This window comes from Crotalus tigris, unplaced genomic scaffold (assembly GCF_016545835.1).
Source record: "Crotalus tigris isolate CLP2741 ecotype Arizona unplaced genomic scaffold, ASM1654583v1 scf7180000022970.308977840:1548163, whole genome shotgun sequence".
Taxonomy (NCBI): Eukaryota; Metazoa; Chordata; class Lepidosauria; order Squamata; family Viperidae; genus Crotalus; species Crotalus tigris.
Window position 1 is genome coordinate 2,074,986 of NW_024099557.1, and position 14,275 is coordinate 2,089,260.

General features: G+C 44.6%; 1 protein-coding gene across 3 annotated transcripts in view; it reads right to left on the minus strand.

Annotated features, from left to right (window-relative positions):
- The window catches only part of LOC120297070 (CACN subunit beta associated regulatory protein), a 38,718-nt gene that overhangs the window by 11,217 nt on the left and 13,226 nt on the right, over positions 1-14,275 (minus strand). For 2 of the 3 annotated variants that reach the window (XM_039319297.1, XM_039319296.1), the window contains exons 3-8: positions 13,245-13,390; positions 10,238-10,299; positions 8,613-8,778; positions 6,214-6,391; positions 2,406-2,546; positions 1,296-1,497 (exon numbers count right to left, since the gene is read on the minus strand). In XM_039319297.1, coding sequence (XP_039175231.1) covers positions 1,296-1,497; positions 2,406-2,546; positions 6,214-6,391; positions 8,613-8,778; positions 10,238-10,299; positions 13,245-13,390 — 895 coding nt within the window. The remainder of the gene's footprint in view (positions 1-1,295; positions 1,498-2,405; positions 2,547-6,213; positions 6,392-8,612; positions 8,779-10,237; positions 10,300-13,244; positions 13,391-14,275) is intronic. The other variant, XM_039319298.1, reaches the window with a different exon arrangement.

Consider the following 14,275-nt stretch of genomic DNA (forward strand, 5'->3'; position numbering starts at 1 on the left):
CGCAGCAGTTAGAGTGCAGTACTGCAGGCCACTTTAGCTGACTGTGTTCAGCAGGTCAGCGGTTCAAATCCCACCGGCTCAAGGTTGACTCAGCCTTCCATCCTTCCGGGGTAGGTAAAATGAGGACCCAGATTGTTGGGGGCAATGTAAATGTATATATACATTGCTTACTGGTGTACACCGCTTAGAGAGTGCTTGCACTTAAAGCGGTATATAAGTCTCATAAATAAATAAATAAATACTGTCTGTAATACTGTCTGTAATACATTTGAGTTGATGGGGATATAATGGGAAATATCAAACAATATCACATGATTGAGAAGAGGCAGAATCTTTCTCTGCTTTTTAGGGAATTGTTTCTCTACTCTACTAAGTCTTGCGATGCTGGTTCATAGTGGGAAAGATGAGATTGGATCTGGTACTCTGAAGAAGTCTCTCTTGCTGGAAGGGAAGGGAAGGGAAGGGAAGAACCAGCAGCAAGATGGATGGAGTCCTTCCTAGAAGACTTGAAGGACCAGTAAGGAGAGATCATCCAGGAGGAATGTCTAGGTCAGTGGGTCCCCAAACGTTTGGCGGCCAGTGACCGGTTTTTCTGTGGACTGGATTGAGGGTGTGTGGTTTCTCACATTGCCTGGATCCCGCCTGTGCGAAGATGGGACTTAGCTCACTTGCACGGCCTGGTTCCTAACGGGCCACGGACAGCCTGTCCATGATCTGGGGACCCCTGTTTTAGATCAGTGTTTCTCAACCGTGGCAACTTGAAGATGGGTGGACTTCAACTCCCAGAATTCCCCAGCCAGCATTGCTGGCTGGGGAATTCTGGGAGTTGAAGTCCACAAGTCTTCAAGTTGTCAAGTTCGAGAAACATTGAACAAGAGAATGCAACGTGATTCTTGGCGCATCCTTCCAGTCAGGGGTGTCAAACTGCCGGCCCACAGGCCGGATGCATCATCCCGAAACCACGCCCACCCAGCTCCGGCAAGGGGGGAAAAGTCGCGATACGTCACAACACATCACATGACGGGGTGAGTTTGATCCCCCTGCTTTAAGTCAATGACCACACATTCTTCCTAAGAATTACGTAAAAATTATTCCAAGCCCAGAAGATTCATCCATGAAACGATCTATGAAACAACCAACTAAATCTAGCCAGGCTGAGGAATTCTGGGAGTTGAAGTCCACCCATCTTCAAGTTGCCAAGGTTGAGAAACACTGCATTAGGTCTTAGGACTCTGACTTGCAGACTTAGGGAATGCCGGCAACTCCCTCCCCCCAAACAGAGCGGAGACACCCACCTCTTGTGTCCAGACTGGAGGCCCGCTGGCTGGTTTCCAGTTTCCACTTCTTGATCCTGAAATAGGGACTCGCTCCTTCCAGGCTAGCGTGACGGCGCAGGCGGGTCAGGAAATGAAGGACGGTGCCCTGGGCAGGTGCTGAGGTGGGGTCCTGTGGAGGAGCTGTGGGGGCTCCTTTAGCGGCCTTGGCTGCACTGCCAGACTGTTTGAATGGAGAACAGGAAAGGGTTAATCATGGCCCAGTGCTGTGTACATGCCAATAAAGGCAATCCTCAACGTACGACCACAATTAGGACCAACATATCTCTTGCTAACTAAGGCAGTTGTTAAGAGAGTTGCACTCAATTTTACGACTGTTTCTTGCCCTGGCTGTTCAGTGAATGTCAACATCCAGCTCAAGAATCCAAATAAAACTCCGTTCCATTCATTCCGTTTCTGAAAAGCTTACCATTTATTGAATACACTTCATGGTTATGTTGAAAGCAGAACTAACTCTGAGGTTCCAACACCAATGCATAGACTTAAACAATAATTTCCCCAGCCAAATCCCCAACGTCTTATGTACTCCCTATCAACAAGTTCACTTTGTCATGGGAACCGTCCGCTTGAAAAGCACACCTGTTCTGGTGTCCTTGACAAGGCTTCAGGCTCTCGTGGTGTTTGGCTGAATCGAAGAAGTTTCGTTTCTTCATCTCACCCACTTGAAAGGAACACCTCCCCCCCCCCAATTTAAAGGCAGGTTGAAATGCAGAGGCATGTAGCTGCCAAAGTTTCATCCTTGACAAGTGAATCACTGCCGTTGTTAAGTTATTAACACGACTGTTAAGTGAATCCCACTGGTTTTGCTTGTCAGAAGTTGCAAAAAGTGATCGCGTGACCCTGGGACACAGCAATCATCCTAAATACAGGCCAGTTGCCAAGTGTCTGAATTTCGATCATGTGACCATGGGGATGCTAAAACAGTCGTTGAGCGTGCAAAATGGTCATAAGTCACTTTTTTTCAGTGCCGTTGTAACTTCATGGGTCACTAAATGAATCGTTGTAAGTCAAGGACTACCTGTATGCACAATTTATACAGCCCGCTTTTTGCACTGTATTGGGTTCACCTACCACAACTCCCTCGCCCGAGTCAGAGGAAACAGAGGAAGCAGCTTCAACACTGGAGTTAAAAGTGTCCCCTGGTAGTGTTGAACTCGAACACAGACCCCCATGGCTAGTCAGCGCTGTCTTGGGCAGGGGGCTTCCAGTTGGCTGTTGAGAAGGAGAAAGAGGAGGATGAGGAAGCAGAAGATGATCAAGCACAACCCAGTAAACTATCAATCCGGTTTTTCGGCTGTTTGCTGGGCAAAGTGTCCGCTATCTTAACTCTCCATTGGAAACACAATAAACTTATATTAATTATTTTCTTACATAAAGCTCCTATTGGCTGCCATTACATATACAAGTAGTCCTCCACTTACAACATTTCACTTAGTGACTGTTCAAAGTTACAACAGTACTGAAAAAAGTGACTTATGACTGTGTTTTCACATTTACAACCGTTGCGGCATCCCCATGGTCATTTGATTAAAATTCAGACTCGTGGCAACTGAGTAATATTGATGACGGCCGCCCTTTTGAGACCTTCCCACAAGCAAAGTCAATGGGGGAAGCCAGCTTCATTTAAACACTGTGTTACTAACATCTACAGTGATTGTCTTCCCAACTGTGACAAAAAAGATCATAAAATGGGGCCAAATTCATTTACAACGCCTTGGTAAGGCCACACTTGGAATACAGCATCCAGTTTTGGTCACCACGATGTAAAAAAGATGTTGAGACTCTAGAAAGAGTACAGAGAAGAGCAACAAAGATGATCAGGGGACTGGAGGCTAAAGCATATAAGGAACAGTTGCTGGAGTTGGGTATGTCCGGTTTAATGAAGAGAAGGACGAGGGGGGACAGGATAGCAGCCTTCCAGTATCTCAGGGGCTGCCCCAAAGAAGAGGGAGTCAGGCTATTCTCCAAAGCGCCTGAAGGCAGGACAAGAAGCAACAGATGGAAACTAACCAAGGAGAGAAGCAACCTAGAACTAAGGAGAAACTTCTTGACAGTTAGAACAATTAACCAGTGGAACAACCTGCCTCCAGAAGCGGTGAATGTTCCAACACTGGAAGTTTTTAAGAAGAGACTGGACAGCCATTTGTCCGAAATGGTGTAGGGTTTCCTACCTGAGCAGGGGGTTGGACTAGATCAGACATGTCAAACTTGCAACGTCACGTGATGTCGCGCAACATATTGGGAGAGTTTTGCCATTCCGGCAATGGGTGGGCGCGCCTTCTGCAGGATGTGTCCGGCCCGCGGGCTGGCAATTTGACACCCCTGGACTAGATGATCCCCAAGGTCCCTTCCAACATCAACATCATTATCATCATTATCATCATCATCATTATTATTATTATTATTATCATCCCACTTAGCAACAAAAATTTTGGGCTCCATTGTAGTCGTAAGTCAAGAACTACCTGTACATATATGACAATCTTCTTTCCCAGAACTAAGATATGTAGAAGATCTAGAGAAGTTTCCTACAGAATCAAAAAACATCTGTCTATAATAATTTACTATAGAATGACTTTAAGTAGTGGGATGGGAAGGATATAAATTTAATAATAATAATAATTATTATTATTATTATTTATAAAGATATCTAAAGGACTTACTGCAGCCCACTTCCCCTGGTTTGTAAGATTCTAATCTATGGGCTTCTATGAAACTCAGAAAGTAGATTTCTTCCCTTTATATGCATTGTGTTAAGAGACATCAGTAACTGCTGAAATGAGAATTTTAGGTGTTCTATCTCAATTTGAATACATTTCCAATATTCATGAAAGGTTTCAGATGACATGAAAAATGGGATTCAAACTTTTATGGGAAATTTAGATATTCCATTAACTATTTTGTAACAGCTTTCCTAACCCAGCCTAACCCAGATCTATGAGAATCATAATATCAGTAATAGCCAGTCAACGTGTCCTACCTAGCTGACTGGAGATCCTGAGGACCTGGGATCCCACCACATCTGAAGGGCACCAGATAGAATAGATGCTTCAGAGAGAGAGACAATCCTCCTGTCTAAATTTATTTATCTATATACAAATCAAAGATTGATCCATCTCTCAGCTAATTCTCTCTCTCTCATTTCTCATCCATCATTATTTCTCTCTCCTTATCTATCCTATCATTATCTCTCTATTGATCATTATTTATCGTTTCTCTCTAGTATGACTGTAGATCACTTTATCATCTATCACTATCTATCTTTCTATTGATCATTATCATCTATCTATCTATCTATCTATCTATCTATCTATCATTTATCTATCTATTATCTATCATTTACCTATTATCTATCATTTATCTATCTATTATCTATCTATTATTTATCTATCATTTATCTATTATCTAATATCTATTATCTATCTACCATCTATCTGTGATCTATCTATCTATCTATCTATCTATCTATCTATCTATCTATCTATCTATCTATCTATTGCCTCTACTGATATTATCATTACTGATGTCTACGGAGATTCTCAATTCTAGATTATGGTTATGGTTATTCCAAAAGGCAATTGGACTTTGAAAACATTTTGTTTCATTAGAACTGAAAAAGCTTCTTGGATGAGAAGTGAAACTTTTTCAAGGAAAAAAACAAGAAAAGCCAGTTGCCTTTCGGAAAAAGCACCTTTGGAGAACATCTATCATTATATTTGGTCTATCATTATCTATGTATGTTTGTATATGTCTGTGTGTATATAATCATTTCTATCACTCTCTCTATCACTCTATCATTATCTGCATCATCTCTCTATCTGCCTACCTACCATTATCTCTTTATCTCTCTGCCTATCTAGCACCTCTCTGCCTGCCTACCTACATATTTACCAATCGGTCTAATTTATTAATATAGCATGCAGCTCTCTAGGCCTGGGGTCCCCAACCCCGGGCCGCGGACCAGTACTGGGCCGTGGTGTGCCAGCAACCAGTCTGCACAAACAAGCAAAGCCCCATCCGTGAGATTCAGGCAGCACACAAAACCACGCACCTTCCGGTCTGCGGAAAAACCTCTCTACACAGAACCAGTTCCTGGTGCCCAAAAGGTTAGGGACCTCTGCTCTAGGCTACTTGTATGAATATCTCATGTTATGTGAATACTGCAACTGTATGTATTAATCTGTGTTAAGTATTTAAAGTGTTCTTTGCAATCAGACAGTATTTTTAAAAGCAACTCAAGTGGGGGAAAAAAAAAAGGAAACTGTTGACATTATTACTCCTTTGTGTAAGATGCCTTGGAAAGCTTTGGCACTTAAAGGGTGTCTACAAAATGTTTTACATAAATTAAATAACTAATTGAAAATGGAGCTGTCAAATTCTCAATTTTGGAAGTACAAATGGTATGTTTCGTCGAGTTAATGAAAGACCAAACAGCTCCATTGGTGCAACACACTTATTTTGATTAGTGTTAATCTTGGCTGTGGCTTCACTTAGGGTGCAAATTGAGGCCATTTGGTATGTTTGTGTAACCCCAGAAAACAGACTAATCCACTAACCAAGATATCTTGGTTGTGTGAAGACAAACTCATTTGTTGATTTATTCAAACTTTGGAAAACGAATTTATAATTTTTTTTAAAAACGCCGGAATAGAACAATGTTTTCTCAGCCTTGGTCCCTGGAAGATGGATGGACTTCAACTCCCAGAATCCTCCAGCCAGGAGAATTCTGGGAGTTGAAGTCCACACATCTTCCAGGGGCCAAGATTGAGAAACACTGGAATGGAATGACCTAAAACACCTTTGGAGAGACTTGGTCCTACTGATCCCCCCCAGACCGATTCGGTTCCACCCCCATACCCTGGAGGGATGAGGGGCTCACTTGGAAGATGGCAAGTCTCGGCTTGACCGGTGGGAGGCGTGGAGTCGTCATCATGCTGTTCTCGTTGGATTCGCACTCGTGGATGGTGACGATTTTGAGGGCAGCCGAGGGTGGCAGGGGCAGATGGCTGAGGCGGGCGTTCTTCAAATGGTGGAAATCACCCTCGGTCAGAGTGTACCTAGCGGGAAAGGCAGAAAAAAAAAAGCCACAATGAAGCAGGAAGCACAAAGTCATCTTAACACAATCCCACATTTTACTTCTAGAGAAAAGGAAGTGTACAGGGAGTCCTCGACTTACGACCACAATTGAGCCCCAAATTTCCATTGCTAAGAAAGACAGTTAAGTGAGTTTTGCCCCGTTTTTACGACCCTTCATTGCCACAGTTTGCTAAGCGAGTTGCTGAAGTTGTTAAGTCAATCAAGTGGTCGTTAAGCGAATCTGGCTTTCCCTGTTGACTTTGCTTGTCGGAAGCCATCTGGGAAGGATACACATGGTGATCACATGACCTCGGGACAGGGCAACTGTCATAAATACACACCAGGGGCCAAGCGCCTGTGTGTTGATCATGTGACCCTGGGGAATGTTGCAACGGTTGTTAAGTGTGAAAAATGGTCATTTTGCTTTTTCAATGTGTTGCAGCTACAGTCCTAGTCCCTCTTTCGACACAGAAGCTCATTGGCTGATTTTGGGCCAGTCCCTCCCTCTCACGCCAAGAGCCAATCAGTTGAGAAGGTGCTGGACCAGGAGTGGGGAGATTCTAGTTCTAGTCCCTCCTTAGACACAGAAGCTCATTGGCTGACTTTAGCCCAGTCTTTCCCTCTCAGTTCAACAGCCAATCAGATGTAGATCAGGGAGACCCGAGTTCTAGTGTACCCTGACCCATAGAAACACACACTTTTCTCCCAGCTCAACCTTACAGGGCCCTTCGTTCTTGTGAGAATAAGGGGAAAGGACATTATCTGGAAGTTTTGAAGAACAACTGGGATATAAACCTATTATTGCTATGATTGCTACTACACAGTACTACAGTACTACTACTAATAGTGCTATTTCTCAAAAGTAATGGGAGACTTTTTCAGACTAAGCAAAAGAGAACTGAACACCTCTCCCCAGCCCACTTCCTCAGTGAAAGACCACAACCGTCCTAAATTGCGTCACATAGTATCAAGATAATGAGACGTGTTAGTACTGCTTGTAATTTTTTGGTAAGACCACACTTGGTCACCACAACACAAAAAAAGATGCTGAAACTCTAGAAAGAGTGCAGAGAAGAGCAACAAAGATGATTGGGGGCTGGAAGATAAAACATATGAATAACAGTTGCTGGAATTGGGGATGTCTAGCTTAATGAAGAGAAGGACGGGGGGGGGGAACATGATAGCAGTCTTCCAATATCTCAGGGGCTGCCCCAAAGAAGGAGTCAAGCTATTCTCCAAAGCGCCTGAAGGCAGGACAAGAAGCAATGGATTGAGACTAACCAAGGAGAGAAGCAACCTAGAACTAAGGAGAAACTTCCTGACAGTGAGAACAATTAGCCAGTGGAACAACCAGCCTCCAGAAGTGGTGAATGCTCCAAAACTGGAAGTTTTTAAGAAGAGACTGGACATGCATCTCTCTGAAATGGTATAGGGTTTCCTGCCTGAGCAGGGGGTTGGACTAGATGACCTCCAAAGTCCCTTCCAACTTTATTATTATTATTATTATTATTATTATTATTATTATTATTATTGATCATTGCCAGATGTTCAGACTGGATTTGGCATTTTGTCTACCTATCGAGTCCTTACCCAGGACCTGGGATAGGCAGATGTGGATGTTTAATGGTATTACAGGTATCATCGCAGGATGGAAGCAGTTCCTAGTAAAGCCGCCTTTTGCAATTGACTAATAGCGAATTTGTCAATGCCAATGGTGTTCAAGTGGTGCTCCAGTTGTTTTGGGATTGCACCCAAGGCACTTATTACTATTATTATTATTATTATTATTATTATTATTATTATTATTATTAGACTGGACAGCCATTTGTCTGAAATGGTATAGGGTTTCCTGCCTGAGCAGGAAATAGAACAGGGGTCCCCAACCCCCGGCCTGTGGACCAGTACTGAGCCATGGCATGCCAGCAACTGGTCCACACAAACAAGCAAAACTCCATCCGCGAGATTCAGGCAGCACACAAAACCACATACCCTCCAGTCCACGGAAAAGCTTCTCTCCACGGAACCATTCCCTGGTGTCCAAAAGGTTGCGGACCTTTGGAATAGAAGACCTCCAAGGACCCTTCCAGTTCTTTTATTCTATTATTCAGATGCACCACCTCAGCTCCCTCTTCCGCCTTCCAGATGTGGAACCTCCAATTCCCAGCCCAGCCTACCGGTTCCTGATCAAACCTCAAAACTCACCTCCTTCCTTTCTCCTGCGCTTTCTTGCTCTGCTCAAAAAGGGCAGCTTCATTAAAAGACACCCGCCGCCCCGTGGCACTCCCGGAAGACAGAAACCGTTCGCTCTCCGCATCTCGGTAGCTGGAGCTGGACATGCATTCGGGGTCATCCACTTTAATGGTGATGTCTAAGGGGTGGGGAGGAAAAGAGAGTGGAGGGATGAATAGGCAGCAGCAACAGCCTGCTTCTGTTCCTAAGGAGAAATACAGATTGTCTTTTTCTTACAACCACAATTGAGCGCAACATTCCCATTGCAAAGAAGGACAATTAAGTAAATTTTGCCCGTTTTACGATCTTTCTGGCCACTGTTGTTAAGTGACTCACTGCACTTTAGTAATACGGGTTGTTAAGTGATATCTGGATTCCCCACTGACTTCGCTTGTCAAAAGGTCCCAAAAGGGGATCACATGATCCCCCCAGGGACACTGCGACTGTCATAAATGAGTCAGTTGTCAAGCATCCGAATTTGGATCATGTGACCACAAGGAGGCCAGCGGTAAGTGTGAAACATGAGTCATGAGTCACTCTTTTCATGCCGTTGTTACTTTGAACTGTCACTAAATGAAGGGTTGTAAGCCAAGGACGGCCTTTATATAGGTAGTTCTCGACTTAATAATAATAATAAAGTTGGAAGGGATCTTGGAGGTCATCTAGTCCAACCCCCTGCTCAGGCAAGAAATCCTATACCAGGGGTCTTCAAACTTGGTCCTTTTATGACTTGTGGACTTCAACTCCCAGAATTCCTCAGCCAGGCACGTGTGCCTAGCTGAGGAATTCTGGGAATTGAAGTCCACAAGTCATAAAAGGGCCAAGTTTGAAGACCCTGCCCTATACCATTTCAGACAAATGGCTGTCCAGTCTCTTCTTAAAAACTTCCAGTGTTGGAGCATTCACCGCTTCTGGAGGCAGATTGTTCCACTTATGCCTGGTTGCTTAGCAACCATTTGAAGTTACAACTGGCCTATTTGGGACTACTTGTATGACGTATTCAAAGTTCCAACGATTGGTGGGGCCTTCTTCTAGTCACATGACCAAACTTCTGTTGCTTGGCAACCAGGCTGCACTTTTTGGGGCTCTTTGCAATGTCCCCCGGTCATGAGATCACTTTTTACAATGCTTTTACTGAAAATCAACATTTACTCTCCATTTGGAGAAAAAACGTGTCTATATCGAATCACGGATTCATTTAACAACCACATTACTCTCTTTAGGACCACTGAAAAAAAAAAAAGGTCATAAAATCAGGCCCATCACATGTCTGACTGATTTTATGACCATCACAACTTATGATTGTGAAGGGCAGATTCCATCGCGGTTGTAATTCAAGGACTATATCTGTATATCCCCGGAAAAGAGTTTTAATTCCCAGTTTTGTCAGTTTAAAAATAAGGAACGCATCTGACGGAATCTGAGTTGATGTTGTGGTTTGCTCGCACTCTGTAGGACACAAAGAGAACATTAGTCTCAAACTTCCTAACTTCCATTTCTCGGAGGTGTTGAAATAAAAACTGGACGGCTTTGGCCAAGAGTGAGTTAAATCTGATTCCTGCGCTGGAGCAAAGAGGGTCGATCTTAAATGCTCTCACCTTGTGTCGGCTGTGAGTCATCCAGGTAAGTTGTGTTTGTTTTTTCTGGGTCATCACTGGCTCTGGAAATAGGAAAAAAAGGTGATAGATGTAGATATTATAAACACATGCAGAAATCCTCCCCTCTTTGAACAACTTAAGAGAAGCATCGAAATACAGGTATTCCTCGGCTTACGACCACAACTGAGCTCCAAAATTTATTTTGCTAAGGGAGACGCTTGTTAAGGAGTTTTGTCCCATTTTACGATCTTTCTTGCCACAGTTGTTAACCGAATCCCTGCATTTGTTAAGTCAGTAACACGGTTGTTAAATGAATCTGGTTTCCCCATTGGCTTTGCTTGTCAAAAAGGTTGCAAAAGGGGATCATATGATTCCGGGATGCTGCGACGGTCATAAATATGAATCAGTTGCCCAGCGTCTGAATTTTGATCACATGACCGTGGGGGCGCTGCAATGGTCATAAGTGTGAAACGCGGTCCTAAGTCACTTTTGTCCGTGCCATTGTAACTTGGAATGGTCACTAAATGGACTGTTGTAAGTTGAGGACTACCTATAGCAAACACCATGGTTGTTAAGTGAATCCATTGTTTATTATGGAATATTTTTTCCCAGAAACTAGAAATAAACCCTGGTTTCTGGCAAAAAAAATGATAAATTGCAGTCCTCTGAGCATGAGATGCTGCAGACAGGTTTGAATGAGGGCCAGTTGCTAAGCATTCAAGAGGTGGTCATGTGACTGTGGCTGCCAAAGCTTCAAATCCAGGTTGTGAGGAGCTTTTTCAGGAACTGAAAAGTGAGCAGTCATAAATCAAGGACTATCTGTATTTAGCCCTACCCCTTTCCTTTTTTCCCCTTCAATCTGAGCAGGAGGGGCTGGTCCAGAGTCTCCCACAAATTCATATGGCAGAAGAGGGGCTAGAACAGGGGTCTTCAAACTTGGCAACTTTAAGACTTGTGGACTTCAACTCCCAGAATTCCTCAGCCAGCCCTGTCTGGCTGAGGAATTCTGGGAGTTGAAGTCCACAAATCATACAAGAGCCATGTTTGAAGATCCCTGAGAGAACTAGACCTGATTGGATCTTAAGCAGAGAGGGAGGGACTGACGTAAAGTCAGCCAATGAACTGCTGTGGCTGAGTGGGGAGTCGAACCCTGGTCTCCTCCTTCCTAGTGCCACCCCTTTCCCCATTGATTGGCTCTTGGGATGAAAGGGAGGGCCTGGCCCACATTCAGCCAATGAGCTTCTGTGGCTAAGAACCCAAGTCTCCCTACTTTTATGCCAGACCTTCTCCACTAGTCCAGAGGTAGGCAACCTTGGCTCTTTTATGACTCATGGACTTCAACTCCCAGAATTCCTGAGCCAGCCATGCTGAGGGGAAAGGGAGAGGTTTCCAAGCTAAGCCATGCTGGCTCAGGAATTCTGGGAGTTGAAGTCCACGAGTCATAAAAGAGCCAAGGTTGCCTACCCCTGCACTAGTCGATCCTGGGAAGCCCTTAATTATGGACTTCCTTGGAGAACTAAGAGAATACTTCAGCCAATCAGAAACTTGGGAATAAAGTTAATTTATCATGAGAGCCAGTTTTGTGTCATGGATGAAGGTGCTGGACTTAAAAACTAGAAGACCTGAGTTCTAATCCTCCCCTAGGCATAGAGGTTGGTTGAGTGACTTCAGGCCAATTTCTCTCTCTTAGCTCAACTCACTTCACAGGGTTATGTTTATGGGTAAAACAGAATGTCAGAGAACTGTGCTACACTTGAATGGCTCCTGAGCTGAAAGGGAGACCTAGATTCTGGGTCTCCCCTCTCTAGTCCAGCCTCTTCCCCATTATACGGTACATTCAGGGGTGTCAAACTCAATTTCATTGAGGGCCGCATCAGCATTATAGTTGCCCTCAGGGGGCCGGGTGGGTGTGGCCAGGGTGGGTGCGGCCTACTGGGTGGGTGTGGATGGAGTGGGTGTGGCCTACTGGGTGGGTGTGGCCAGCTCTACATCGTTCGCGTCAAGGGTGCCTGTGGGGACCTGGGCAGGAGCGGGACAGATCTGAGGGTCTCTGGCAGAAGGGGGTGGGATCGGGGCAAGAGCCAAGGCATGGTTCACTGGAGGAGCCTCACTGTTCCTCTCAGGCCATGCGGGCTTATGGAGCTAAGAGTGAATGCGTTTCAGCATAGATGGCCACCACAAAATTGTACATTGGCTCCCAGCTGGCCTGGACCAAGGCCAAGGCAGCGGAGGTGGTTCCCTCACTGTTTCCAGGATGGCTTCGCAGACCACATGAAACCACTTTGCAGGCCGCATCGGCCCCCCCGGGCCTTGTGTTTGATATGTCTGCAGTACATGATTGGCTCTTGGGCTAAGAGGCAGGGGCTGATCAGCCATGGCTGGGGGGGGGGGGTAGAACTTGGGTCTCCCTTGTTCTCTATCCAGTTGCTTCCCCACAGTATCTGATTGGTTATTGAGCTAAGAGGGAGGGACAATACCCAGATGCTTCCTGGAGTAGATTGGAGGAAGGAAGGAAGGAAGGAAGGAAGGAAGGAAGGAAGGAAGGAAGGAAGGAAGGAAGGAAAAATTGTAATAGTTTTAGGGAAGTTTTTTGTAGATATATAGATTTTATTAGTTTTTATAGGGTTAGGGATAAGGGATAAAGTTTTTTCATCCTGTCCCTTCTGGCTCTGCTGGTTTGCAATTCCCAAACTTGTTAGCCAGCCTGGTTGCAGATTCTTGCAGTGTTGCTCCCAATACATCAGGATGGCCCCTTCATAGAGAAGGCCACTCCCAGCCAGTCACTTAAAACACGATCTATATCAGGGGTCTTCAAACCTGGCCCTTTTATGACTTGTGGACTTCAACTCCCAGAATTCCTCAGCCAGCATGCCTGGCTGAGGAATTCTGGGAGTTGAAGTCCTCAAGTCATAAAAGGGACAAGTTTGAAGACCCCTGATCTACATCCTACCCCAAACAGACCCTCCCCGTGCCCATGGATCTCCCATCCTTCCATTCCCGTTCATACCTGGAGTGCCTTCGATCCGTTTCGCAGCAGCGCCGGCAGACGATCAGGATGCCAAACAGCAGCACCAAAGTGCCCCCAATAAAGATAGAAAGAAGCACCAGAAGTAACACATAACCGTCCTGGGGGCTCACTTCGCCAGGCACCGTCTAGGGAGGTGAAGGAGATGGTGGTGAATGGGGGAAGAAAAAGAGGAGCAGAAATAAATCCATTGTGGGGTGTTTTTTTTTTACTTCTCTTTGCAAAAAACCATACCGTCTGTCAGAAGCGGATGGCATCTCAAAGCAACTGGAAGGCTTGCAAAAGTTTTGTAAGGTTCTGCAAGGTTCCTCGACTTACAACCACAATTGAGCCCAACAGTTCCGTTGCTAAGCAAGACATTTGTTAAGTGAATTTTGCCCCGTTTTACAATCATGCTTAAGCGCATCACTGCAATTCTTAAGTTAGTAACACAATTAAGTGAATCCGGCTTCTCCATGGACTTTGTCAGAAGGTCACAAAAGGGGATCACATGAACCGCCGGACATAAATATGAATCAGTGGCCATGCTGAATCGAATGTCAGTCTGAATTTTGATCGCGTTACCATGGGGACGCAGCAGTGCTTGCAAGTATGAAAAACAGTCCTAAGTCTCTTTTTTCAGTGCTGTTGTAACTTTGAATGGTCACTAAATGAACTGTTGTAAGTCAAGGACTACCTGTACAGAAAAAAAAAACCTTCAGTAACTAAAAAATTGGAGAGTTTTAAGGGAGATATATCTTTCTCAAGCAATGTAGGAGAAACCAATCAAGTTGCTTCAATTGTAAACACAAAATCAAACCTCCAAACACAGTAGCAGTCAACCTTAAATTACTCAAATGTTTGGGACAAAGGACACAGGAATGACAGTGCTGTGACCGCCCTCTCTGAAGATTGCTGGAGGCATTCCTCTGTCCTCCTCCTCTGTCTTCTGAATGGAGTACGCATTGAGTTTCAACCTACAATGGCTAGATTCCGGCAACAAAATAAGCTTGGGCTGCAGATGTTTAATGCAA